The sequence below is a fragment of the Danio rerio genome, chromosome 10 (assembly GCF_052040795.2).
Source record: "Danio rerio strain M-AB ecotype USA chromosome 10, GRCz13ab, whole genome shotgun sequence".
Lineage (NCBI taxonomy): Eukaryota > Metazoa > Chordata > Actinopteri > Cypriniformes > Danionidae > Danio > Danio rerio.
Genome location: NC_141030.1, coordinates 6,209,149 through 6,235,004, shown reverse-complemented (window position 1 = coordinate 6,235,004; position 25,856 = coordinate 6,209,149). Strand labels below are relative to the sequence as shown.

At 35.7% G+C, this 25,856-nt stretch overlaps 1 protein-coding gene across 1 annotated transcript in view; it reads right to left on the bottom strand.

Annotated features, from left to right (window-relative positions):
- The window catches only part of map3k1 (mitogen-activated protein kinase kinase kinase 1, E3 ubiquitin protein ligase), a 98,072-nt gene extending 72,657 nt beyond the window's left edge, over positions 1-25,415 (bottom strand). Inside the window, exon 1 of the mRNA XM_087270053.1 lies at positions 24,963-25,415. Coding sequence (XP_087126179.1) covers positions 24,963-25,390 — 428 coding nt within the window. The 5' untranslated portion in view covers positions 25,391-25,415. The remainder of the gene's footprint in view (positions 1-24,962) is intronic.
- Between the last annotated feature and the right edge of the window lie 441 nt (positions 25,416-25,856).

Here is a 25,856-nt window from a genome sequence, read left to right as displayed (position 1 = left end):
ACTGGAAATTCAGGGTTTATGACATCATCATTAGCATGACATCACAGGACACGACCTGAATCACTATTGTAAAAAAAAAAAGCTTGTTTCTCTGGATATAAACATTCTTCAGACAAATTTGTACATGAAAGTACATAATAACTTTTGAATTTTTTTAATGATAAAATCCTACATATTCTGCCTATATGAGATGAGCAAGTACACAAGCAAGAGAATGTGCAAAGAGTCCCTTCACTGTAGTCCTGTACATTAGGATCATACGTAGTACTGTTGTGATTTGTTTGTGAATCCATTTCATTAGCTAAAAAAAAAAAATCTGCAGCCACCTTAATTTATTTTCCGGTGAATTTGAAGTGCTGCAGTTTATGCCTATATTGAGACGAATAGAGAGAGGAATCCAATGCCCAGCTCTTGCTCAGCAGTAAAACACAACGTTTGCTCCTTTGCTCCCTTAAGGGTTTACAGATCTCTGCAGACTTCCAGCTAGCTCCCTGCTTACCAGGAGTGTTCCAGCACATCGATCAGACAAACAAATGAAACTGCTTTCTCAACATCCAATGAAAAGAAAGAAAAAAGATCTGAGGGCAGAAACTGATGAACAAAACCTGAGACATTGCAATGCAAGTTCTAATGAGAGTGGACCATGACTAAAAATATCCGTCTAAAAAGTTCTTAGAAAAAGAATTTTAAAAAAAAAACTGAGATTATTATTCTACAACTACAATGAGCAAATAACTACTAATATTATATTAGAGTACTGAAAATAAATATTGAAGCTTAATTGTTTAATGTTTGAATAGAAGAAATTAAGCTATGAATCAATGTATTTGATGTTTATATTTCCTTTTTTGAATAGTAGAATATTAAAATAGAAATAGTAAAATTGTGTCTTTTTTTCTTGTAAAAATAGTAATAATAATATTAACTATTAGAGCTATAATTATTAATTTTCACAAATAATAATAATAATAATAATATCAACAGAAATACAACTATTATTATGATTATTATTACAATTACTATAATTATTAATTTTATAAAAATAGTAATAATAACAATAATAATAATAATAACAATATCTAAAATAATTAGTATTTCTATTAATCTTCCCAAACAAAATGAATATTATTAATAAAATTATTTAAATATTATTATTTATTATATATTATATTTTATATTTATTATATATTATAATTTATTTTAATATTATTATTGTTATTATCATCATCATCATCATCATCATCATCATTATTATAATTATTATCATCATTATTATTATTATTATTTTATTATTTGTTATTATTATTATTTCTTATTATTAATTATTATTATTATTCTATTAATATAATTATTACTTTTACAATTATTAGTATTATTAATATTAGTTGATATTTAAGTACACCCTCATACTTTTGCATTTAGAGTGTATGGGCAAGTTCCAAAATTAACAGGGTGTCAAAATAAATCACGTCATATAAAAATAAACCAGAGGCACACACTCGTTCTTACTATTTATTCCATAAATTATGTTGCAGCTCTTAATAAAGTTACAAGCCAATTTAAGAGCCCATTTTTGGCCTTAATGTGGGGCTGGCAGGTTACCCTCACCAAAAACAGGTGCAAAAATGATCACCAGGACCTTCCTCCTTCAAAAAGGTGCCTTTAGGACCATATAAGGAGCAACTAATAAAAGTTTTACTTTGTTTAAACATTTTAGACCCATTTTAGACCTTTATAAAGTGCCATCCCATTTCGACCAGACTGCCAAAAATCAATTTCAACAACAGGAGTAAACAGGGCCTGAAGGTGAAGAGGTTACAAGCTCACTGTGGCAAGTGACCGCCAAAGTACAGCTCCATTAAAAGATTCAAGACTGCTTCCAACCTAACACTAAAGTAGTGAGGGAAAAAAAAAAGTTTAATGAAGTGCTCCCTGTCCACCAAACAAGGGCAGAGACTCAGGAAAAAGGTCAATTGAGATTAAATCCGACCTCAAAAGAACAGTAAAACAAAAGACGACAGGGGAACAATGTCCCCAGGGAAGCCCCGGCCCAAGACAGCTGCCCGGATGGATTTTGGGAGTTGGCCGTGTTAAGGCCACACATTTTAAAATTTACTTTAGCAAAGAGAAGGCCAGAGGGACCGAGAGGTGGTCAAGGGACACTTGGCTATTTCCTATTTTGGCCCCTTCGGCGCTGAAGCCCAGAACTGGGATCCTCCTCATTATGACAACAGCGCTGGCTTTCACAATGCATCTCTTTGTGTCGCCTTCTAAGCCCATGGATTGCGTGCCTGTCCGCAGCGCCAATCAACTGACAGTCACTCCCAATTTACGGGCGGAATCAAGTTTCCCGCTGATGGTCCCCGGAGGCCAACGAGACGCTGGGAAAATCGATGGCCCTTTCCCATGCCGTTACAACACACAGTGTGTCAACAGCTCTCATTGGACGTGCTGGAAAGGACTGTGTACAATCAACACGCTCCAATCTAGATGGGACGGCCTCACTCCGTCCATTGCATTCCGACATCGATCGTATACGGTTTCCAAGACATACCACCGGGTTCAGAGCACGCTGACTCACATCGTGGGTATCTATCTCAGAGGCCTGCCACAAGACCTGTTGTTTTAACCAGTAATCTGCGCCTTATTAGTCACGCTCCCGTGTGTTTACTTTTCACATGTAATCTCCAGCTTGCCTCGTCCTGCTGTTAACCAAACAAAACCTGAGAGGAGGGGGGGACCCCTATGCCTGCGGACAGGGCCTAATGGGTATGGAAATATCCGGGCCTTTGTGTCCGGCGTCCAGGCGTGATCATTCAGCTAACCCTGGGCTTTAAACACGCAGTTCCTGGTGACCCTGGAGAGGCCTCCGCTTATTAGACAAAACATGCTAAAACACTCGACAGAGACCATACAAGTCACTGCGCTAGATTTTGGTCCTTGTAATGCAGGAAAAAAGGCATTTAAAATGGTCAAGCAATAAATGCACATTTTATGTAGCTTGAATAATCGCATGCGTTCACACTCGACTGAGCTGCAGCTTGAAGGCAACTTGAACTTCCTCTTTCTGTAAAAGGAGTATGGCAACACAAACATGAAATGATTTTCTTCAGGTACTAAACGTCTGCAAAACACTCATGAGCAGGGCTGTGCGATTAGGGGAAAATATCGAATTGCGATTTTTTTTTTTTTACCAATATTGCGATTTTTGATTTGTGATTTAATTTTGTAGTCAAGCTTCAGCTCAATATTCGTAGCTTCTTACTGCTAAAATGCAGTGAGTGTTAGTCAAAAAAAGGAACTAAAAAGATATTAATTAACACCAAATTCTAATCAAATCTGTTCAGAAATATTCAGAAATTAAACACTCATTTTTCTCTGGAGCAAACAGTAGTGAGATATGGCGTTATCTTCTGGTCTCTTCGTGATGGTTTTTCATATGGTGTAGCAGCTACAAACAACTCTGAAATTGTACTTTCCTGCTGCTCGCTACTAGATTGAGGGTCATTAGCAATACTTTTGGTTTACTTTTTAGCAAGACACTACTCATATAACCATTTGTTGTGCCTTTTCAGGTGCTTGTTGTTGTATTTCCTCGTACTTTGGCAACAATTCTGTGACAGCTCTTACAAATGACCTGTTTTTGTTTGGTGTCTGTAACTTTGAAACTACAATATTACCATATTACAGACCAATTTTGGTCCCACTTTATATTAAGTGGCCTTAACTAATATGTACTTACACATGATTAATAGTTTGTTACAATGTACTCATGTAAATGCATGTATTTATTGTGTACGTATGCTTGATTAAATACCTGTATGTAATTACATCTGTAATTAACTTTTAAAATTACATTTGTAAATACACTGCTGACCATTCCCTACACCTTAACCCACCCTTAAACCTACCCATACCACCAAACCTGCCCATAACCCAACTCCTATCCCAACTCAAGAGCACCACAAGTGTTCTCAAATACATTATGAACAAAGTAAGTACATCATTGTATTTATTTTTTGATGCAACTACATAGTAGTTAAGGACATTTAATATAAAGTGGGACCCAAATTTTTTCTTTGATATTAATTCGTCTATTAATGCTTCTTAAGAGGCAGACGCCATCATCCCTCTTGTCCGCGCTTTCCTGTTTGTTTTATAGTGGGCTTTCCTCATTGTTCGGTTGTGCAGTTCTGATTGGGCACAATTGGCTAGTAAGACTGTCACACACAGACGGCAGTCATGCATTTGCTCTGAGCGGGGGAAGTTAAATAATATATATAAATTTCATATCGCAGCCTCTTGCGCTTAGCTAATCGCAAGGTTTGATTTCTTCAACCCATTTCTAATCATAATAGTTTTAATAACTCCTTTCTAATAACTGATTTATTTTATTTTTGCCATGATGACAGTGAATAATATTTTACTAGATATTTTTCAAGACACTTCTATACAGGTTAAAGTGACATATAAAGGCTTAACTAGGTTAATTAGGTTAGCTAGGCAGGTTGGAGTAATTAGGCAAGTTATTGTATAACGATGGTTTGTTCTGTAGACTATCGAGAAAAAAAAAATGTAACTTAAAGGGGCTAATAATTTTGTCCCTTAAATGGTGTTTAAAAAAAATTAAAACTGCTTTTATTCTAGTCGAAATAAAACAAATAAGACTTTCTCCAGAAGAAAAAATATTATCAGACATACTATGAAAATTCTTTTACTCCGTTAAACATCATTTGAAAAATATTTTAAAAAGAAGAAAAAAAACTTCAAAGGGGGCTAATAATTCTGACTTCAACTGTATATATTTACAGGCACATTGACAATTCCAAGAAGCATTGGGTTTTGTTATTTCAGATAAGAAACAAAGCCTCAGGTTTCATCTTTTTTCCTGCACTACTTCATCAGAAAATGTAAACAATAAATGCTGTTTTGGCTTTGATGTGACAAATCGATGTACAGCGGCTCAGTTCAAACATCAGCAGAGCGTATATAAACGTCATCATTACTTCACCTTCCCTAGCTATACATTAGGGCTGCGCAATACGACAAAAGTCTGCAAGTTTACAGTATAAGACACACTGAATTAAACTGAACAACCCAAAAGAAATAATGCTAATCAAAAGGATAGGAGTTGGCTCTCTATAAAACAAAAATGATTGATTTTATTGAATATTTTCACATTTATGAGGAATAAGTGTCATTATGTATGTGACATCTCACCGTTATGGATTTGACAGATGTGAAATTGCCACTTGTGTGACTTTAGTAAATCAAATAGAATAGTTTGAAAACATTGACAGAGACATTTGAGTATTTCTTAAGTACTGTAAAATACTTGCTTACACAAAAAACCCAGAAACTGTTTACGTATTTTGGTGGAAACTTTTTTTTTTTTCATGGCAAGCTTGACATTTGCACGGAATTGTTCATATTTATAATTAGGGGTGTCAAAAATAACCGTTTTTTCGGTGCACTGCGATGCAGACGTGGACAATTCGGTATCGGTTCAGTAATAATCATAACCGGTTATTACTGACGTCATTTACCTCATATGCGCTCTGTCGCAGTATCAGTATCAGCAACAGTATCACTCATCTGTGAAGAACGCAGCGCGAAAGAGCCAATCGCAACCGGTTTTTTTTGAGGGTGTGACCAATCAAAAAGGTGTAAGAGAACTAGACAAGGATAAGAGAGTGAGCTGGATATTTATATTTGTTTATATTATTTGCAAAATGCTCGTTTTGTTTAAAGTTACAGTTTATATATCTGACTGTTTGTATTAAATGACAAAATTGTATTACAAATAGTATATAAATATAAATATATTCATACATTTTAATACAAGAAATGCTGCTGTGAAGAAAATATAAAACAGTGTATGGAAAGCACCGTCAATGCACCGTGATGCACCGAAATATCGAATTGAACCGAATCGATGGCATGATAATCGTAACCGAACCGTGAGACTAGTGTAGGTTCACACCTCTATTTATAATACAACAATATGGACAAAATAAAAAATCTATTGTTTTAGGAACTGTTAACCGATTAATTTAAATTAAATCATATTTACTAAATATATCTGTGCGCACAGTGTAAGCATGACTATATTGCATAAAGCCTTTCCTCACACTGACCTACTGGTCTTACGGTTCGGTTACAATTACCATGCCATTAATTCAGTTCAATTCGATATCTCGGTGCATCGCGTTATATTGACTATGCTTTCCATACACAATTGGATTTTTTTTGTCACAACACAAGAAAAAAAATGCATTAAAATCTATACATACATGTATATTTATATATAATTTGTAATACAATTTTGTCCTTTAATACAAGCAGTCAGATATAAAAACTGTACCTTTAATTTGACCTGCCTAATGAAAACACTCTTTTTTGACTGTTTTAAACAAAGCTCAAATTCAATTACAGAAGACAACATGATCCTTTATAGCAAACAAACTTACGTAAATATTATCCTGCTTGCTTTTTGAGTGTTGTCGTGAAAGTTATGATTGGTCACCTGCTCAACAGAAAGGGCAGCCAGCGATTGGCTCTAAAAAAAAATGTCAGCACTGTGCACCGACGAGTGACGCGGTAGGAACAGCCGTGGTTACAGTCTAAATGCAGCTTCTGACTAACAGTTTAGTTTCAGAATTAATAAATTAATGATGCAATACAAGTGAATGCGTTTTGATGGCACATGGTACAGTTAGTGCAACCAGTAGAATTAGAACACGCTCTGAAGCAATTTCTATCAAGAAATATGCAGACAATCAATTATTTTTGACTTAACGTCTTAATATATAAACAATGGATTTTGATCAAGTTATTGTCGTACTGTAATCCTGGAAATAAACAAAGCAAATGGCATTTAAAGGACGACACAATCACCAGACAAAGAGGGTTGTTCAGAAGCACTTCAGTTCAGTAAATGCACAGATTCAGTCTTGATCAACAGCCACTGCTTTGTGTTGTGATGGAGTATCGTAGCATGTGCTGTAGACGACACTATACAACAAACAACAAGTTGTTCAATGTGCAATCAAAATACCCATTTATTTAATGCTACATTGACTGCATTAGCCACATTATTATCAAAAGTTTAAATGGATTATGAACAGGCCCACATGATACTTGTGTAGATTGTCATGCAGCCTATTTCTTGAAATATATAAATGTAAATATTATTTATCCAGCTTTATATATTTATTTCAGTTACATTACAGTCAGGGCTTGACATTAACTTTTTTAATCACCAGACACTGTGGATGGTAGTTTTCCAACGTTACTAGCCACTTGCCTATATATATTTTTTATGCATAAATTTGACTTTGGCATGCTAAAATTACTTTTTATTAATTTTGTGTTATGTCCACGTGCCCCCTCATTAATTTATTTGTGACCTTGCTAAACGTGCATGGGCAAATGGGTTGTGGTTTCATAGTGTCGCACTGCAATTTTACTTCACATTTTTAGGGTTCAACACTAAGGATTATGCATGGGACGATAACTGTTTTCAAAGTATACCGTGGTTTAGATAAGTCAAGGTTTTAAAAGTGGCAAAATGTACTGCTATACCGTTCCTAAGGTATGTGTAAGGTTTTTCTTCATTTGAAACAAAATGAAGACAGCATGATTGATTCAATAATTTATTTTAGGGGGCTTTCACATCTGTGGTTCGCTTCATTTGGTCCGGACCAAGGGCAATAAATGATACATTGTTGCATCTTCTGCCGTCTTTGGGTCGTTTTCACACCACACTGCTGGCTTTGGTCCGAACCAGTTGAAACGAACCAAAATGCAGTCATCTGACAAAATCCACATCTCTCATTGGCCAGATGTTGTTGAACATATTTCCTAAACTGCTTTTTGATTGGTCACAATTCACGTGCGGGAAAATGCCAGTGAACTCCCGCAGATGAACAAAACCTTTTACTCTGGAGGGACGACTGCGCTGGCTGATTGTATCCCTGCTTTAGACAAACTATACATTACGAAAATGAAGCGCGGCCGCGGCTGGAAAACAGTGTTTAATGCGGAAATATTACTAACGATCCATTAGGTAATGTTTTTCCCTCTCTCTCTCTCTGTTGGTAAAGCGCGGTCAACAAATATTTTTCCTCCATATCCCATAATGCACAGCGCATCGGCCTACGGCAGCTGAATTAGTCCAAAACGCGCAGTACTTTTTGCGGTTGGACCTGTTTTAGTACGAATCATATTTTCACCACAAACGAACCGCTCCAGGGTTCGTTTGAAAGCGTAACGAGACCACCTCTTCAAGCAGGTCTCGGTACGCTTATTTGGTCCGCTTTTGGTGCGCACTCGAGTACGATTGCTGCATTCTCACCTGCACAAACGAACCGCACCAAAAGGGGAAACGAACTCTAGTGCGATTCAATCGAACTAAATAAGGCAGGTGTGAAAGCACCCTTAATTATTTAGCCTGACATCCCAGCAGGCACACAACTTCATAAATGTTAATTGTAAGTGATAATGTCAGGTGACCAAAATTCAATGTCTAGCCATCGTCTAGGGACAACGTTATTTTGATATCCAAAAAGACATCAAATGACGTTGATATTTGGTTGATTTTATGTTGGGTTGTAAAGTGACCAAAATCCAACATCGAGCCAACATCTTAAACCAACAACATATTGACCTTAAATAATAATAATTATTTGTCACGTATGGCAACCAAAATCCAACGTCTGACACCATTGTGGTAACATCCACACAAGGTCAAACTTTAACATCATTAGACATTGATATTTGGGTGATTTTAGGTTGGACGTTTGACACGGACATCAGCCTGACTTGGGGTTCTGATGTGCGATTTTCATTTCAAAACAAAATGCAACGTCTCCACGACGAAGTACAACATTGACATGTTGACATCCTGTCCCTGCTGGGAGGTTTACCGTTTCAAAATATTTTAAATGTTTTTCAAAATAAAATTTGTTTTTTTGTTTATTGTTTTTTACCCAGACATTTAAAAAATAATATATTTTAGAGTATTAATCACAATACCGTGATATTTTTATCCCAGGTTATCATAATGTCAGAATCTTTTACCGGCCCATGCCTCCTAAGGATTTACCAATCTTTTCTCTGGAAAAACCAAACTATTTATTTCCTTGCCACAAATTTTAAATAATGCCTCAAAACAAGCAAAATAGAATAAAAACATTTTGTGTGCGATAATAAGAGGATAATGGCATGCATACAGTTAACATTAGGCCCATTAATAATCTTAATATTTAGAATAATTAAGAATAGTTGAAGTGAACACAGCAACCACAGCTGCTTACAAAAAATCAAGCTCTTGAAAGTAGGACTGTGGGTGCACGAGCACCACTTTTTTCCAGTCTATTTCAAAGAGAAACAAAATCGCAGCAGTTGTATTCGCAGGCACGCTTGCTTCTCGCAATGAAATGAGCTCCCGCACGCATGCGCATCGCAAGGGCACTCACACACATCACCAGCTGTGCGTGCCAACACTGCCATCAGTGAGCAAGGATCGCTTGTGTCTCACCATGCACCTGATCATCCTCTCATTCGGTGTTTACCTTCTTCCTTTTGCTCACGCGAACACTTATGAGATGTGCTGCTTCTCGATTCTAAGATCACAATTGCACGTATACAGACAAACAGACTTAAACTAAAATTCTTATCTTTAGTGACAAGGCAGCACTGGCATTTAAAACAAAATACTTTAAACCAGCCAAAGTAGCTAGTGGCAGTGTCTGTTTCACCTGCCACAGGTGAAATCTACTCGCATTTGACGGGTGTTAATGTGTCAAGCCCTATTTACAGTACAATACGCAAATGTTTAGATGTTTCGGATTATTTGTGTACAATACATTTACAAATTTCAATGTATTGTTTTGCTGTATTACAGTATTACTATTAATTTAATATAGCATTATATACATTATATAGAGTATTTTCTTTTAGTGTAAATACTATCTAATAATATTTGCATTGTAAACCTCAAATTAAATATAAAGTAATTATTTTATTTGGTAAGTTTCAGCTCCTATAAACAAAATCATTCCACAAAATCTTTTTTTTTTTTACAAAATTCTGCACAAAAAAGCTAAATTCAGATACTTATTCACTACTTATAAAGGAGTAATTGAACAAAACAATTTGTTAATTGACTTTAGCAATAGAAGAGTAACTTAAAACTGCCAAAAATACAAATTTAAGACATTTGGGACAAAATTATGACAAAAATCCCCTCAGAAAGATCAAGGCTCTTGAATAAAAGTTCTGAAAAGCAGATTCATTTTTGCACAATTCACGGTGCCAGCGGACAAACACATTGTTAGCAGTCTTTCATTCGACTCTCTTAAAGGTGCTGTATGTAAGTTTGACTCTTCTAAAGCATAAAAATACTATAATATGTTTGCAGATAATTAAGAAACATGCCAAGTGAGCATTTTAGTGTATCTGAAAAACAATGCTGAAGTCAGTTATTCTGCTTTGAAACTGTGCATTGCATAGAGGAACGTCTGCCTTTGTTTTGGTCATTTAACCCGCAGTTTAGCCAATTATATTTCAGCACCTCGGGTTGCCTTCATTAATTCAGTCAGAATGGCTCTCAACGTTTGTATCCGTGACCGAAAAATGCGACCTCCAGTGGACAGTAGCAGAATCCGAAATAAAATGCTGATTCAGAGTTCAACATGAGGTTATTAATTGGTAAATAATATAAATATTACAACCGTAAACGTTAGTTGAGCAGGTCACATTGTAACCCCGTGTCCTTAAAACATGCTACTTGACGAGATTTACAGTGATAAGCATTTGATAAGCAAATGAAAAACGACAGAAATTTAAACAGCCATTCAGAAGCACAGAATAGATGTGCACTCACTGCAATCCAACGAAATGGTAAGGTTTATAATCTAATTAATACATATTAATTATTAAATGTAGATACTGAATCACTGACATGTGCTGGTTTAAACTGAAATCGCAGTTCTAAAGTTCAATTTCAAACAGTTTATTTTATTTTTAAGATCCGTGTTAAATCTGCTGCTGCTTTCAGTAGTATGACAATAAATGTCATGTAAAATGGCATTCAAACTCACATTATTAGCATTTAGCACTGAATAAAGCACATGAGGTGTACTTAAAGGCTGATTTATACTTCTGCATCAAGCGCAAGCATAGCCCTCACTGACGCGCACCTGTCAAAAAATGTAACTACACGTCGCAACAACGCATAGCGTGTTGCTTGCGCCGTGGGTCACGCCAATCACTTGACGCAGAAGTATAAACCAGGCTTAAGGTGATCATTGTCAGTTTTCTGTTGATCAGCTCCAAAAAATAGTGGCCGCTTCTAAAATATAAATTTCTCCTTTAATATGAAAAATAATCCTTGTATCGCTTGCAGTTGCTTTTATTTAGGACATCGTTTAATACATCCTTTAGGGTCAACAGTCAGTCACACTGTTGGTGTCGTCAATCTGGCAACCTGGCCTGCGTATGTTTTGATCCAGGAGTGCCATACATAGTTCAACCACTGGGTGTCAAACTTGCATACTGCACTAGAGATTTGCGCAGGACTAAATTTTGAATCCCGCTCCCGCTCGCACCCGCCAGGTTTTAGCCCGAACCCGACCGCTCCTGCTTATATTAAGCACTTGTTGTCCCTCTGCCTGACCCGCCCTGTTTTCTACCCACAGCGCCCGATCCCGCTAAAGAGCGGGGGGAGAACAAAACCAAAAATCCCCCAGGTATACAGTCCAGACAGCCTATAACAAGTTGTCTGTATAAACAAACACACGCACAGCACCGAGCACACACACACACACAGACAAAGCTCTCTCTCTCTCTCTCTCTCATTCGCGCGCGCGCACACTCATAAGCATCAAGCACACACACAGGCAAAGCTCTCTCTCTCTATCATTCGTGCGCGCACACACATCTCTCATTCGCGCGTGCGCATACATACACACACATACAGCAACAAACAAGCTAAACACAGCATCGCGCTGTTTCATTTACACACATACATACGCATGCTCACTCGGGAGCGATATTGCTAGACAGCCCGCTCCCGTCCTAAATTAAACCCGTTACCGACCGCTCCCGTGATTTATTCGGAAATTTATACCCGCACCGCAGAAATCTGGTCGGGTCCTGCGGCGCCCGTGGGACAGCCGCGGGAATGCAGACCTCTATACTGCACCTTTAAATGACAAGCAAAATATAGATACATTTTTTTTTTAACAGCACGATAAGTTCAATTATTATACTTGCATTTCGTACTATTTTATAATTTAATGAACAATCCCATTATCACATGATTACATAAGTTATGAAATCAGGAAACATTCATGAAAAGCGTTGAGTATATACATTTACCACCCATATAGCTTATTTCTAGATAAATGTATAAAAAAAAGGCAAAATAACTTTGACTCAATTTTGTTCTCCAAGTGAAACAAATAAATGGCAGATTTTCCAGAAAATACAGCAGACAATACACCACTCATTTTGGTAATACAACCCATTCATTCTCTTCTTAAAAAATTCAACAGAATCCCTGTTTTCAAAGTCATTATGGAGAATAATAAAACTTTGTGCAAGTGAGACGTATCGAAATTGCCATAAATGAACATCTGCCCTGTGCCTTTTACACATAAACGTTTCCTCCTAACAGATCATTAAGTTGTGAAAGAGCCCTTCGCTTAAGCAGAAAAGCATGTGCTATGACAGAAAATACAACGAGAGTGCTAAATTTATCCTCTATAGGTGAAGCGCGGGACTCAATTTAAAGAAGTGTCACATTTCGCACTCAAACGCCAGTGAGTCACTCCCTCGGTGCACGTTTAGGACACCGCCGAAGATCATCCACCCTAGATCTTTATTTTAGCCCTCTCCCGGTCTCCCACGAGAGCCTATATTTGTCGCAATAAAGCCTCGTGAGTCTTTGGGAGTCTTCTGACAGCATGAGCTCGTGGAAGTGGCAGTTTCTAAAACGAACAATGGCAGACGGGACGGGGGCATGTGAGAGCAAACGTTTGAGGAGCTCCGGCTCTGCAATGAAGTCATTTTGGCTCCAGATGTTGGTCGGGAGCTAATTTGAGGACGGCCCTGGAAAGGTCAGTTTTAGAGATCTGACAGGCCAAGGAATCGCGTGCTCTTTTTAGGACACCAATGGCACAGAAACTTCAGACTAGCATGTGCTGCATACTCCCATTTTAAGTGAAAAATGGTCTAATCTGTGACTAAAAAAAACAATGTGATCCGAACTGTGATATTTGTAATCTGTTACACCACTAATCTTCATCATTCAATAGAGAAAATAATTATCGAGATTGCATTTTTGCTATATCGCCCAGTCATCATTGTAAAATAATAATAATAATTAAAATAATAATAATGTTATTCAATAGTTTCTTATATTAATCTTTAATAAATAATCTAATCCTGTGATGTGACTATTGCAGATACACACACTGATATCAATGCTCAAGCCATATATTGTTCAACTCAACAAAAATCAACACATTTTAAAAATGTGAGGATCAATCCATGTATCACAAGACATAAATTTATTGTCCAAACCAAATAAAAAGACAACTTACATACAAGTAATTATGAACACAAATTTTTAAAATAGAGCTGCACAATTAATTGTAAAAAGATCGCAATCTCGATTCGACCCCCTAGACGATCTTAATCCAGCATTTCTACGATTCTATCAGTCATATTTTCAAGTTCAGGAAAGAAGCAATGGTGGCCGCAGAAGTCTTCATATTGTTTTACATATGCTTAGGGTTGTAACAATATACCGGTATGACGGTCTACCACGATTTGAACGTGCACGATTATCATACCATGAACAATTGCATATCAACGGTTTTAACCCTTAAAGACCGAGACAGCCGCCTGCGGCTAAAAATAAGTATTGCTCTTAAATGTTTAATAACTTTTGATCCGCTGATCAGAGGCTCCGGAATCAGTGCAGTTACATCATCAAAATTTGACAACGCTGATTTGACAAAGAAACGCTCGTCACTGTGTCTCCGGACAAACCAGACATGATACATTGATGCATTGTCCCTCCTCCATGCCCAGATTGGTTCAAACTCGCTATATCACAACCAATAAGCATAGGTTTCGCTTTTGTTTGTGGACCAACAACAAGCTTTTTGAACAACACGGAATGAGAGATAGGCATACATTTATGCGCGGTTAAATAAAACGCAAAAAAAAAAAGTTTTGCATGAAATAATTTTCATACTAAGTACTTTTGCATGCACAGCAGCACAGAAACATGACAAAACAGTGACACAGCAAAGACGAACTGCTGCTCTTGCTGTTTTCAAAAGACGCAAATGAAGGTGCAGTTGTTTGTCTGCATTGCAGACAACCATATCCAAATCCATATCCACAGACAACCATATCCATGCTGGCACATAAAACCTAAGGATGTTCCATATTGAATCTAGTTTCGTTATGTAACTATTTATAGTATAGTAAATATTTATATCTATTATTTGCACCATGTTTATTTGGACTTTATTTGGACTTTGACACATTATTTATTATTTTCTTATTTTTTTATTTGTTCATTGTAAGTGGTGTTGTTTATAGTAACTGAAAATATATTATTTGGAAAAAGTCAAATTTGCTTCGCTGTTCTATTATTTTGTAACATTTGTAACATACCGTATACCGCGAAACCGTCAAACCGTGGTATTGTTTTAGACGATTATCATACCGTAAAAAAATCATACCGTTACAACCCTACATATGCTGTTCAGCAACATGGACACCTCCAAATGGTGTTGAAAGAGTCACACGCTGCATTTATAAGATATAATTCACCTCAAAAAATTCCTTTCTGTCTTCATGTAATGTATTTGCGACCGCAAAATCACACGTGACGTGAGCTGACCTTCAGCTGTTACCACACAGAGTGATCGGTTGGGAGCCGCGCGAGAACTGAACCGCTCTTAGCAGTAAAAATGAAACCGAAAGCGCACACAGTGTTGCCAGATGTAGCTGACTGATTCCAGCCCAAAAAGTATCCAAAACCCGCCGAAATGAAAAAATACCCACCCAGTCTTCTGTATTCACGAATATCAGATTGTAAGCATATGTCTCAAACACAATAATTCAACATCAGAATTATCATCAGCATTAATGACCAGGACAAATCTAAAGTCTGTTCAAGTCTACCATTCAAAGTCTATACAAAATTAAGCATTTTAACCAACAGTACAACTACACAAAGCCTATTGCTGTTTTACACGGTTGAAAGTAACAATAATAATAGCCTACTCAATTTAACCTTTATTTTACATCTACAGAATCGCGAGAAAATCGTTATCTTTATTTTTTTTTTAATGCGATTCTCATTTTAGCCAGAATCGTGCAGCTCTACTTCATAGTCTACAATATCAACAAAGTTACCTTTCAAACAGCACCCTAGGGGCAAGTTGATACAACTACATCACAAATGCACACGTCACTTCATTTTTAAAATTAATTTAATAAAAAATAAAAAATCTGTCCTGGGTAAAATCTGACAGGTAGAAAAGTGTTCCAAGAGTCAGACACAAAGACACAAAGTCCTGCAGCATTGGCACTTTTCACGACTTCAATCTCTCCACATGTGTGTGTTTGTCTCAGTCTGTCAGAATGCATTACCACTTGGGGGGTTTCAGTCACTCTTTCAGCAGGTTACATTGTTCTGCCAGCAGACAAGTAGGATGACAATCTTACTATTATTATCATTGCAAGAGCAAAAACAAAGTAACAGATAATATGAAATGCTTTTAACTAATAATTTGATGAAGTTAAAATAAATTAAATATAATACCAATGCTGTCTTTTTACTTCAATTAAACAAATTAGCACCATTGTGAACTTTCCTAATGAGTTAATAAGCTACAGTGAAAGATCCAGAATTAAGAGTTGAAAAACAACGTCTTTTGGGATGCTTGGTTTTTCCATACTCATTTACTAAAGCTATATACATAACTTCTAGACATTAATTAACTACATTGCTTCCAAAAAGAAATAAATCATAAATAAATGAATAAAGAGTAAAGGTTATTTGGGGTTCTGATTAACTTGTTAATGTTTATGGAAGTCTCTTATGCTTTCAAAAGCTGCATTTATTTGATTAAAAACATTGAAGATTTTTAAATGAATAAATTGTGTAGAAATTAATTTCGCTTATTTTATTTCACAAATTACTCTGCAAAAAAGAAAAAAAAACCTCTGTAAATGTGATATTCTAGTGTTTTCCTTTAGCAACTTCAAAAATAATTAGTATGCATTTTAATACAAGAAGAGATAAATTTTTTCATATTTACAGTTCGAGAAACATTTATATTCTTATTGTCAATGTTGAAAACAGTTTGCAATGTTAAAAATATTATTATTGTTGGTATTGCGATTTTAAAAATATGACAAATGACATGTCAACCAAGGTCTGTGTGTTACTGGAACTTATTTATGAAGGTACTAAGTTTCAACTAAATTTAAGTTGCTATTTTTGTCAGCTGTATTAATGTAAGAAATGATAAGACTTTTTTTTCAGTATTTTATGTTCAAACTTTTTATTGTGAAAAAACAAACACTATATAATTAAAAATAGTTACATCTTTGTTGTTGTTTTTTTAAATAGAGAAGAGAAAAAAAGTCGGGGAACCTAAAAAAATGATAATGATTATAATAATAATAATAATAATAATAATAATAATAATGAAAGGGGAAAAGAAAAATTAAAACAAGAGTAATAAGTGTAAAGAAAATTACAACCAGCTATCACAATCAAATGTTCGGATACATTGTCAATGTTGAGAGTAAATATTTACAATTAAACAGTATAAAAAAGTAATCGTTAAAAACAAAGAAAAATTAAGTTACTACAAAATAAATTAATTAAAAAGAAAGGAGACTGCATTTATTAAATGGAAGGCAATACCTTACGAGTGTTAAAGTTATAAAACATTGCCACTTTTTTAAGAAATTAGTTTTCCCAGAGCATCTAATCTTTTCCAACTTTAAAAAATAAATGTTATCTACAAGCCATTGGGATGTAGTTGGAGGCTTGTTTGATTTCCAGTGAAGCAGAATAAGAGGCCTGGGGTCCGTTCTTTGTACGTGGATTACTCAATTAGCTGGATTTGGATATTGACGATTTGACACGATCCAGGATCGTTTCGTTCTTCAAAGCTGATCCGAGAGTTGTTGTCATAGCAACAGTTCTGCTAGGTCAAACCTGATCGGGAGCAGGTTCAATTCATATAAACAGGATTAGATCGGCTCAGTTCAAGCAAAGATAATACAGAAAGTATGTTCTGAATTCTGATATTTTCTTACAGTAGTAGTTATATACACTTGGGAAAATGGTACATATTTTTAACTATATATATATATATATATATATATATATATATATAAAGTTATAGTCATTAATAAAATAAATAAAGTTATACATATTAATAAAACTTATGCAACCTGTACTATCGAAATGAAAGTACAAAGACTGTCACCTGGTGGTGCAAAAAGAAAACTTATTGATATGAACTTTTTAGATCGCTTTAGTACAAATTGTGTATGATAGAAATGCAGAATATGTGACTTATTTTAAAGCAATAATACATTTATGCAGTCATAAACATGTTTTGATAGTTAATAGTGATTTGAAGCTTCACAAAAGTTGCAGACGCCTTTACCAATATCAAAATGCTTTTGTAAACAACCAGTTATTCTTTACGCCGATTAAAAAACGGCTACTATAATAAAGAAAATTTTTTCTAAATTTAGAACTAAATACACTGATATGCACTGAAATACATGATGAGTACTCTTGACACAAGAAAGTGTAAAGCCTGCAGCTCACAACAAATGTGGAAGGTTATTGCGTGTCATATTTAACAAACCGTTTCTGCTAATTTGATGTAATTTTGCTCACATGTATAATTGAATATTAATCAGATGATGTCATTACGCTGCTGTGCCGTCAGCCAATCGCTGCATTGCTGATCATGATTTCGAGGATCGATAGATCTGTCCTTCACAACACACGCAGCGATCTCAGATCAGTTCATCCAGACATTCTAATCTGATTCGCGAACTTGTTTGAAGAACCAAATTAGCGAGAGATCAGTTATCAAGATTAAAAGGTCCAGGATCTGTCAAATCATCTTAGATCATTTAAGCGAGGTACGAAGAACGGACCCCAGGCTACTAGTGAGGTAAAAACCAAAATATCAAGTTGTTTAGAACTAAACTGGGATCAAATCTTTGGAGATTAAAGAGAAAAAAATTGAAAGCAGCAAAAAATTGTTTTTACAGTGTAGTGAAAATGCAGTTTTTCCACAGGAATCACTGAACACAATGTTTTTTTTAAGCAGAAATCTTTCTTACCATCATTTTTTACCATTAGTTCAATGCATCCATGCCAAACAAACGCATTCATTTACATCTCAAATCTTTGTATACACAGCAAGGACTTTTTCAAACACAGCCCTTATGTCAAGAAACTCGTTCCTGATATTTACACGCAAGTTGAACATAAACCCATTTAACCTCATGCGTTTGTTTAGCTAGATCAAAGACCTGCGATATCTGCCAGGGGAACCATCCTGTCCTGCACAGGACCAGACATCTATGCTTAAAGGGGATGGTCAAACCCCCGCCACATCCGCTGGAAACGCAAACAAATTAATTACGATTCTGTGGGCTGGAAACACCCAATGGAAGCACACCAACTGTGTCAACCACACAGGAAACTCCGATCCTCGCTGCAGGCTCACCGGACAATGAGGGAAAACCAAGCTGATATTTCACAATCTGAGGCTCTGATTGCAAATCTGCCCACGTATATTAAGCAATCACAAATCTCATAAATAACGGCTGCTCTAAGCACATCTAATAATTCTGTTTGGGGCAAGATGCAACAGGCAACACATTGTTTTGTTGTGCGCTGGTGAGTTTAGAGATTTTGGCCTAGTTTGCTTATCAAGACATGTTTCGGAGAAGTGGAAAACATCCAGAATGCACTTGGGTTTTATTGCACTTCATATATTTGCATGTTAATTTGCTTTGAAAAGGTCTGTTTGATACAGAAGGGACACAGAATTTCTTAAAAACAAACAAAACTTTACAAACACTCTGAAAACACTTTTTGTTTTTCAAATTATTAAGAAATAGTTTTGCACTTGGTTATTTTCTTTTTACCAGAGTATTCATAGGACATTTAGATATCAAAAATGCTTCTTGTAAAATGATCGATTAAGTTATCAATGACAAAACCACATATTTAAAAAGATATTATACTTCATTCCATTTCTAACACATTTTGAAGGCTAAATTGAGTTATTAATATTGTTGTTTTTTTGCTTTATTTGTGTAGTTTTTTTTTAAATAAATAAAAGTAAATTTCAAAAAGTAGGCATATCATATTAATACAATACCATATATTTACCCTATTCACTTGGTGGCAAAACTTCAGGGTATATTTTCATGACATTGATAATTAAAACCGACGACAACAGTGTCAAAATAATCAGTTCACATAGACACTTTTAAACAATTTGAATAATTATGGATTTTTATTCTCTATCTTCATCTGTTAAACTACTTTGACAGAAGGTACATTGTAAAATAATAAAGATTAATTAAATTGAATAAAAAAAAGATTTTGGCAACTGATGTCCTGTAGTTCACCATTATTTTTGATGTCAAGCATAAAAGACATGTGCATGACGTTAATACATTTATTCATTCATTTTCTTGTTGGCTTAATCAGCTTATTCCAGGATCACACACATACACACACAACGGACAATTTAGCCTACCCAATTGACCTGTACCGCATGTCTTTGGACTTTGAGGGAAGCCCATGCGAACGCAGGGAGAACATGCAAACTCCACACAGAAACACCAACTGACCTAGCCGAGGCTCAAACCAACAACCCAGCGACCTTCTTGCTGTGAGGCGACAGCACTACCTACTGCGCCACTTCTTCGCCCACGTTAATACATAAACCGTAAAATCAGTAAGTTGCTCAAAAAGCCCAATGCCTTAAAACCAACAAGTTGACTTTACTTAAAAAAAAATTGAGTAAACCTGTTGTAACTGTTAAGTAGACCTATTTGTTATAATTAAGATCAGAGTTAATTTACTAAATTCTAAAGCAATGGTTTTACTCACTTTAACTGAACTAATCACTTTTTACAGTGTAGCAAACAGCCAAAACACAGAAATGTTTTCCTGTTTTTGTAGAAAATTTGCATTCTGACAGGACAAATGTTATATTGGTCCTATCACTATCAATACATTACACTTTTAAGAATCTCAATTAGGCATAACATATGCTCCAAATCCACTTTATTGGTTGAACCGCTAGAGCATAAGTATATGCAAGTACAAGCTTGAAATATAATTATTTATTTATTTTTGTTTTTTTTTGGTTTTGCTTAGTATTAGGGTTGCACTGACATTGCAATATTTAATTATTCTGCAATATTTATTGCTATATGAAAACAATGTCGGCATGAACAAAAATGTCTCTATTATGAATTAAATATAGTACAACATATAAAATTGTAGAGAAGTGAATCAAACAAATTGCAAGCATGAAAAATAAGATAGAGCAGAGAAAAAAAGAGAAATAAGTCAGATATTCAGGTACAGTAAACCAATACAATACAAAATCATCATGATATTTTGCTCACGATAATGATAGATCAGGATATCAGCGATATCACAAGAAAACCATAATATATCATTTTGTAAATGAAGAGGAAAAAATGCATCAAAAAGATGCATCTTTTACTAACAGCACGTTTATTTTGCAGAATTGCAACACTGTTATGTGTTCGATCCGCCATTACGAGAAGCATGTACTGCTGCCTAAGTGATAAACGGTAGCAGTGCAAGGCTGATGAATTAATTCAGATCTTTTACCTTTAAATAAATATCAATACTTGGCTACAGTGATAATGTATCGTGGGTGGAGTTATCACAATAAATTAGCATATCGATATTTTGTCCTGCCCCTATTATTGAATTAATTGTATGCAATGTAAACACTGTACATTCTTCTTTGCCGATCAACTATAATTATCCCAATTCCTCATTGCAGATGCTGCCATAAGACTACTGGGAATGCATATATTGCGATATATTGTGCAGCCGTAATTAGTATCGATAATGGCTTTGCTCTCTCTTCTCACAACGAGGTTGATGTATAATTAACAATAATATTAAAATTTAAACTCTGATTTAATCAGACAAGAAACGAGATTGCATACATATTTAGTTTTTTGTTTGTAGTTTATTGTCTTTTGGAGGTAAAGACTGCTGACGTAACGGGCATCAGAATTATAAGGTTTAGTTATTTTTTTCACCTTTTTACTTTATTTGCGTACTGTTAATGCTGACAAATGTGTTCCCAATGGTACAGAAAATGATACCGAACAGCAATATTTTTCAAAGTATCGTATAGAAGTTGGAAATTCGAGTATCGTGACAACACTAGAGCGTATTGTGCGTTCACTATACTATATACCATTTCAACGTGGTGATGTCATTGGCCCATGAATATTTCCTGCTTGTTGTCAAACTATTTCATAAATTTGACAAGAGGTGACAATCAAAACAATGTTATAACAGCTATCATAACATTATTTATTAATATGCGGAACTTTTTGGACTCTCAGAAGCTATGGAAATACATCAGGCCCATTGTTATTGTTTACATCTGGTTACAAACCAGAAAATCAGAGCACATCACACCTGTCCTCAGGTCTTCACTGGCTCCCAGATACATTCAGAATAGAGTTTAAAGTATTATTACATGTCTATAAATCACTAAATGACCTAGGACCTCAATACATTACAGATATGCTCACTGAATACAAACCTAAAAGATCCCTCAGATCTTTAGGATCATATAAACTAGAAATTCCAAGAGTTCAGTCAAAGCAGGGTGAATTAGCTTTCAGCTACTACGCCCCTCGCTGCTGGAATCAGCTTCCAGAAATGATCAGATGTGCTCCAACATTAGGCACATTCAAATCAAGACTGAAAATACATCTGTTTAGCTGTGCCTTTACTTAATGAGCACTGTGCTACATCCGACAGATCGCACTATTATGTTTTTATCTTCTTTTTCATTCTTTTATAGCACATTTTATGTGTTTTCGTTTTGTTTTATCATTTTCATTATTTGTTTTTATTTTTCTTATACCCGTTTCTTTTATTCCTGTTTATGTGAAGCACTTTGAATTGCCACTGTGTATGAAATATGCTATATAAATAAACATGCCTTACATCCCTCACATATGCGAATTGACAAGCAAAACAACAATGGCGTAAACCAAAATTTGCTGCAGACTTTTACTTCAGTTTAAAGATGTATTTACATCTGAAAGAGAATATTGAGTAGGCGGACAGGGGTTTATTACTATGCTACTTCTTTCACATCTTTTGCTCACAGCAAACTAACGGTTTTGACCAAGCATAAATCACTCTGACATCAGAGGAAAACTGCCAATCCAGAGCAGAAGATAATGGTTTTGATGAAATGTATTTAAAAAAAACTTGCATGGATTAATTGTTCACCTTAAGACTAATCATGTGCGACAGTAAATTAAACATGAAATTTTGATTTCACACGTACTTGAAATGACAGCATTTCCTTTAGATCCGTGGTTCTCAAACTGTGGTACGCGGGCTTCCTTCTAGTGGTACACAGAGGAATCCAATATGCCAAATGTACATGCAACATATATTTCAAATTTGATCAAAAATGGTTCAAATATGAATATTAAGACATATAGCCTATATGGGGTCCAAGCAACATTTCTAGGTTTTGATAAACAGGATACTATAGATTAACACTTGACATTTAAGTACAGGAGTTTTTTTTACTTTTTAAGAACAGTAACCAACCATTTTTAAAAAGCACATTTTAATTTAAGTGTTGATATTTTATTTTGTTTCTTATTTTTTTTACATAAACACAGTACAGTGTTGATGTTCAAACTATTTATAATGTTTAAAGTAGCTGATAATAATAATTTTCTTAATAATAGTAGTTTTTAAACTGTGCAGAATTGTAGCTCCTTTACTGGGCCTACTATGCTACTGTATTTCAATACCGGTCATTATGGTAGTGCTTGGAAGGACAATTTCTTTCTGAGGTGGTACTTGATGAAAAAAGTTTGAGAACCACTGCTTTAGACACTTCATTGTAGCTACTTTGTGCAAACAGGGATCATTTGAACAATGCTGTCGTCCATTTTTAGTACATCACTGCCATGTAAACATACCTTTCTTCACCTTTAACATGAGTAAAAAGAGCTCAGGGATCATTGCTGCTTTGATCTTTCAACAAAAAACTGTTTCAGTGGATGAGTTGTCCCTAAATTATTCAGACACAAGAACATCTGCTTCAACAGCAGTGACAGAAACTGACACCGTGCAACACCTGTTTTTCTCAGCAGGGCTGTTTCCACCTGTAACGCTCAATCCGTTAAAAACGGCCTACATGAGCAGACAATGACCAACGCTCCTATTCCCACCTGAGGGGAAAACGGCAGTAAATGAATAAGCTCAATGACGTAAAACAAGGAATCACAGACTCTGAATGCCAGCATGGCACATAAACACACAAGAGAAAGACAAATCAAAATGGTAAAAATCAATTTGTGTTGGGACAACATGAAGGAATTAAGATAACTCATTAGTTTTGACAAATTTAAGTTGATTGAGCATTAAATAATTAAGTTGTCCCCCCACAAAAATACAAGAAATATATTGTTTTAGGCTCTTTTTAAATACGCAGTTTGAACAAACAGCAAAGGTCATATTTTTCAGCGCAGAGGAAATAAATAGCACAATCTTCTGTGCGCAGAAGAGACTATAATTCCTGATTTCTTTCAGTTTCAGCTTCTCATATTTACAGTCTCAAAGCCTGCAACTCACATTGCATCAAACCCTGCGCTCAACGTCTCCATTAACGTTAGATAAAGAGAAAAAGCTGGCTTTCAACCTGCAGACGCTGAACTTTCTCACATGATAAGATTCACACTTCATCATTACACATCCCACACTCAGCTAAACATACAGCTTTTAACACCACACTCAAATATGATATGAACATTAACCATCAAAATATAGCTACAAATGTCACAGGTCAAATATCTGTTACTCGAACTAACGTGTTATTTAAAATAGAGGTAAAGTTGGTTTTATATTTGGATATTTAGACATTCTGCTTGATAATATATTTTCAGAAAAGTATTTGCAAATTCTAAATTGGGAAATCATATTAGCAGCCAATGACTATCAAAGCACAACTATTTACAGTAAATTAGATAGTGTTGATGTTGTTTTGAAGTCATACTTGCATGCTAATTCTGATTGAATATTCAGATTAGCGTGGTAAACAATATAGAGACAGTTAAATGAACGAATATAAAACCAACTTTACCTCAATTTATTTAAATAAGGGGAGAAAAATAAATAAAATAATAACAATAATAATAAACAAACCACTTTTCGCGTGTCTATATACAAAACTTCCGAAAAAACAATAATAAAAATCGCGTTGACAAAAACAATCTTGTTGAAAAACAGTCCTTTGAAAGCAAGTTGAACATCAAAACAAACCATTTCGTCCACACAAAACAAATCTTAAATCAATATAAACAATTTAAACTTGCAGCCACATCCCGTAGTTTGGCTTATATTCATGTTTAATAACTTTAAAAGTCACCTGCCCCGTGACTGTCACTTTTCAAACTTGCGTCACAAATTTTCTTCAACTTACATACAAACACAAACAGAAAGAGCTCTTTCAGAGGGAGCATTTTTGCACATCTTAAGTCACTTTATACATTGTCCTCAAGCGCAAATACGACAGACGCGCGTATCTGAAAAGTAGTTTTGCCGTTATTTTTACCTGTTTTGCGAAGCGTTCACGTCCACAGCAGCAGCAGCCCCTCCATGTTCAGCGCTCGGACTTTCACTGCTGCTTTTTAAAGAGCTTTTCATCCATTCCTGAGCACTTGTACACAAATTATTGCTTATTTTGTCACAGAGCGGCGGGTCGGCGAGGCTCTGCTGCAGTAAAGCGGTCTGGATCGAGCCGGGACCGGACACCGTGAGGAAGTGCAGCGCTGCGGTCCCGCTCTCGCATTTATCCAGATCCACACTCCTCACCTTTCGTCTCCACTGAGAGCTCTCACCCGCATTTCTCTTCACTTTCCCGCTATTGTTCTGAGACGTGGAACCGTTGGAAGTGCCTTGAAGTCCGTTCCCGACGTTTGTGCCGCTACTGGAGTCTAATAATCCGCCTAACGACGACGTCCGGCTCCCCGCCGTCGCCATTTTCTGTCCTGAATTTTTGCCACTTAATAGATTCTATGAAAGAGGGAGTGGCGGGAATTTGGGGGAGGATGAAAAGGAGGGGCTTTGGGATGGATGGGAGGGGTGCTCTGAAATACAGGAGGGACCCAGGGACCCCTTTGGGAACACACTTACCTACGTGCACGGTGTTGTAAGACAACTTTTTAAAGGGTCATATCATGAGATTGAACTTTTCATGAGCTTTTGAAATCAAGATTAAAAGTACACTCTAACATTAGTTCCTGACTCAAAATTCACAGCGCAAAAGGTTTATCGCTTCTATTGCTTTTTATTTATATTTTATTGCATTATGATGTTAAAAAAACACAAACTTACAACATAAATACTCACAATTCTATGCAGTAGTCAATAAATTACAAGAACAAAAACAACTGAGGAAAAACACAATAAAACCAAAAACACACAAAACAAACAGTATATAGCCTAC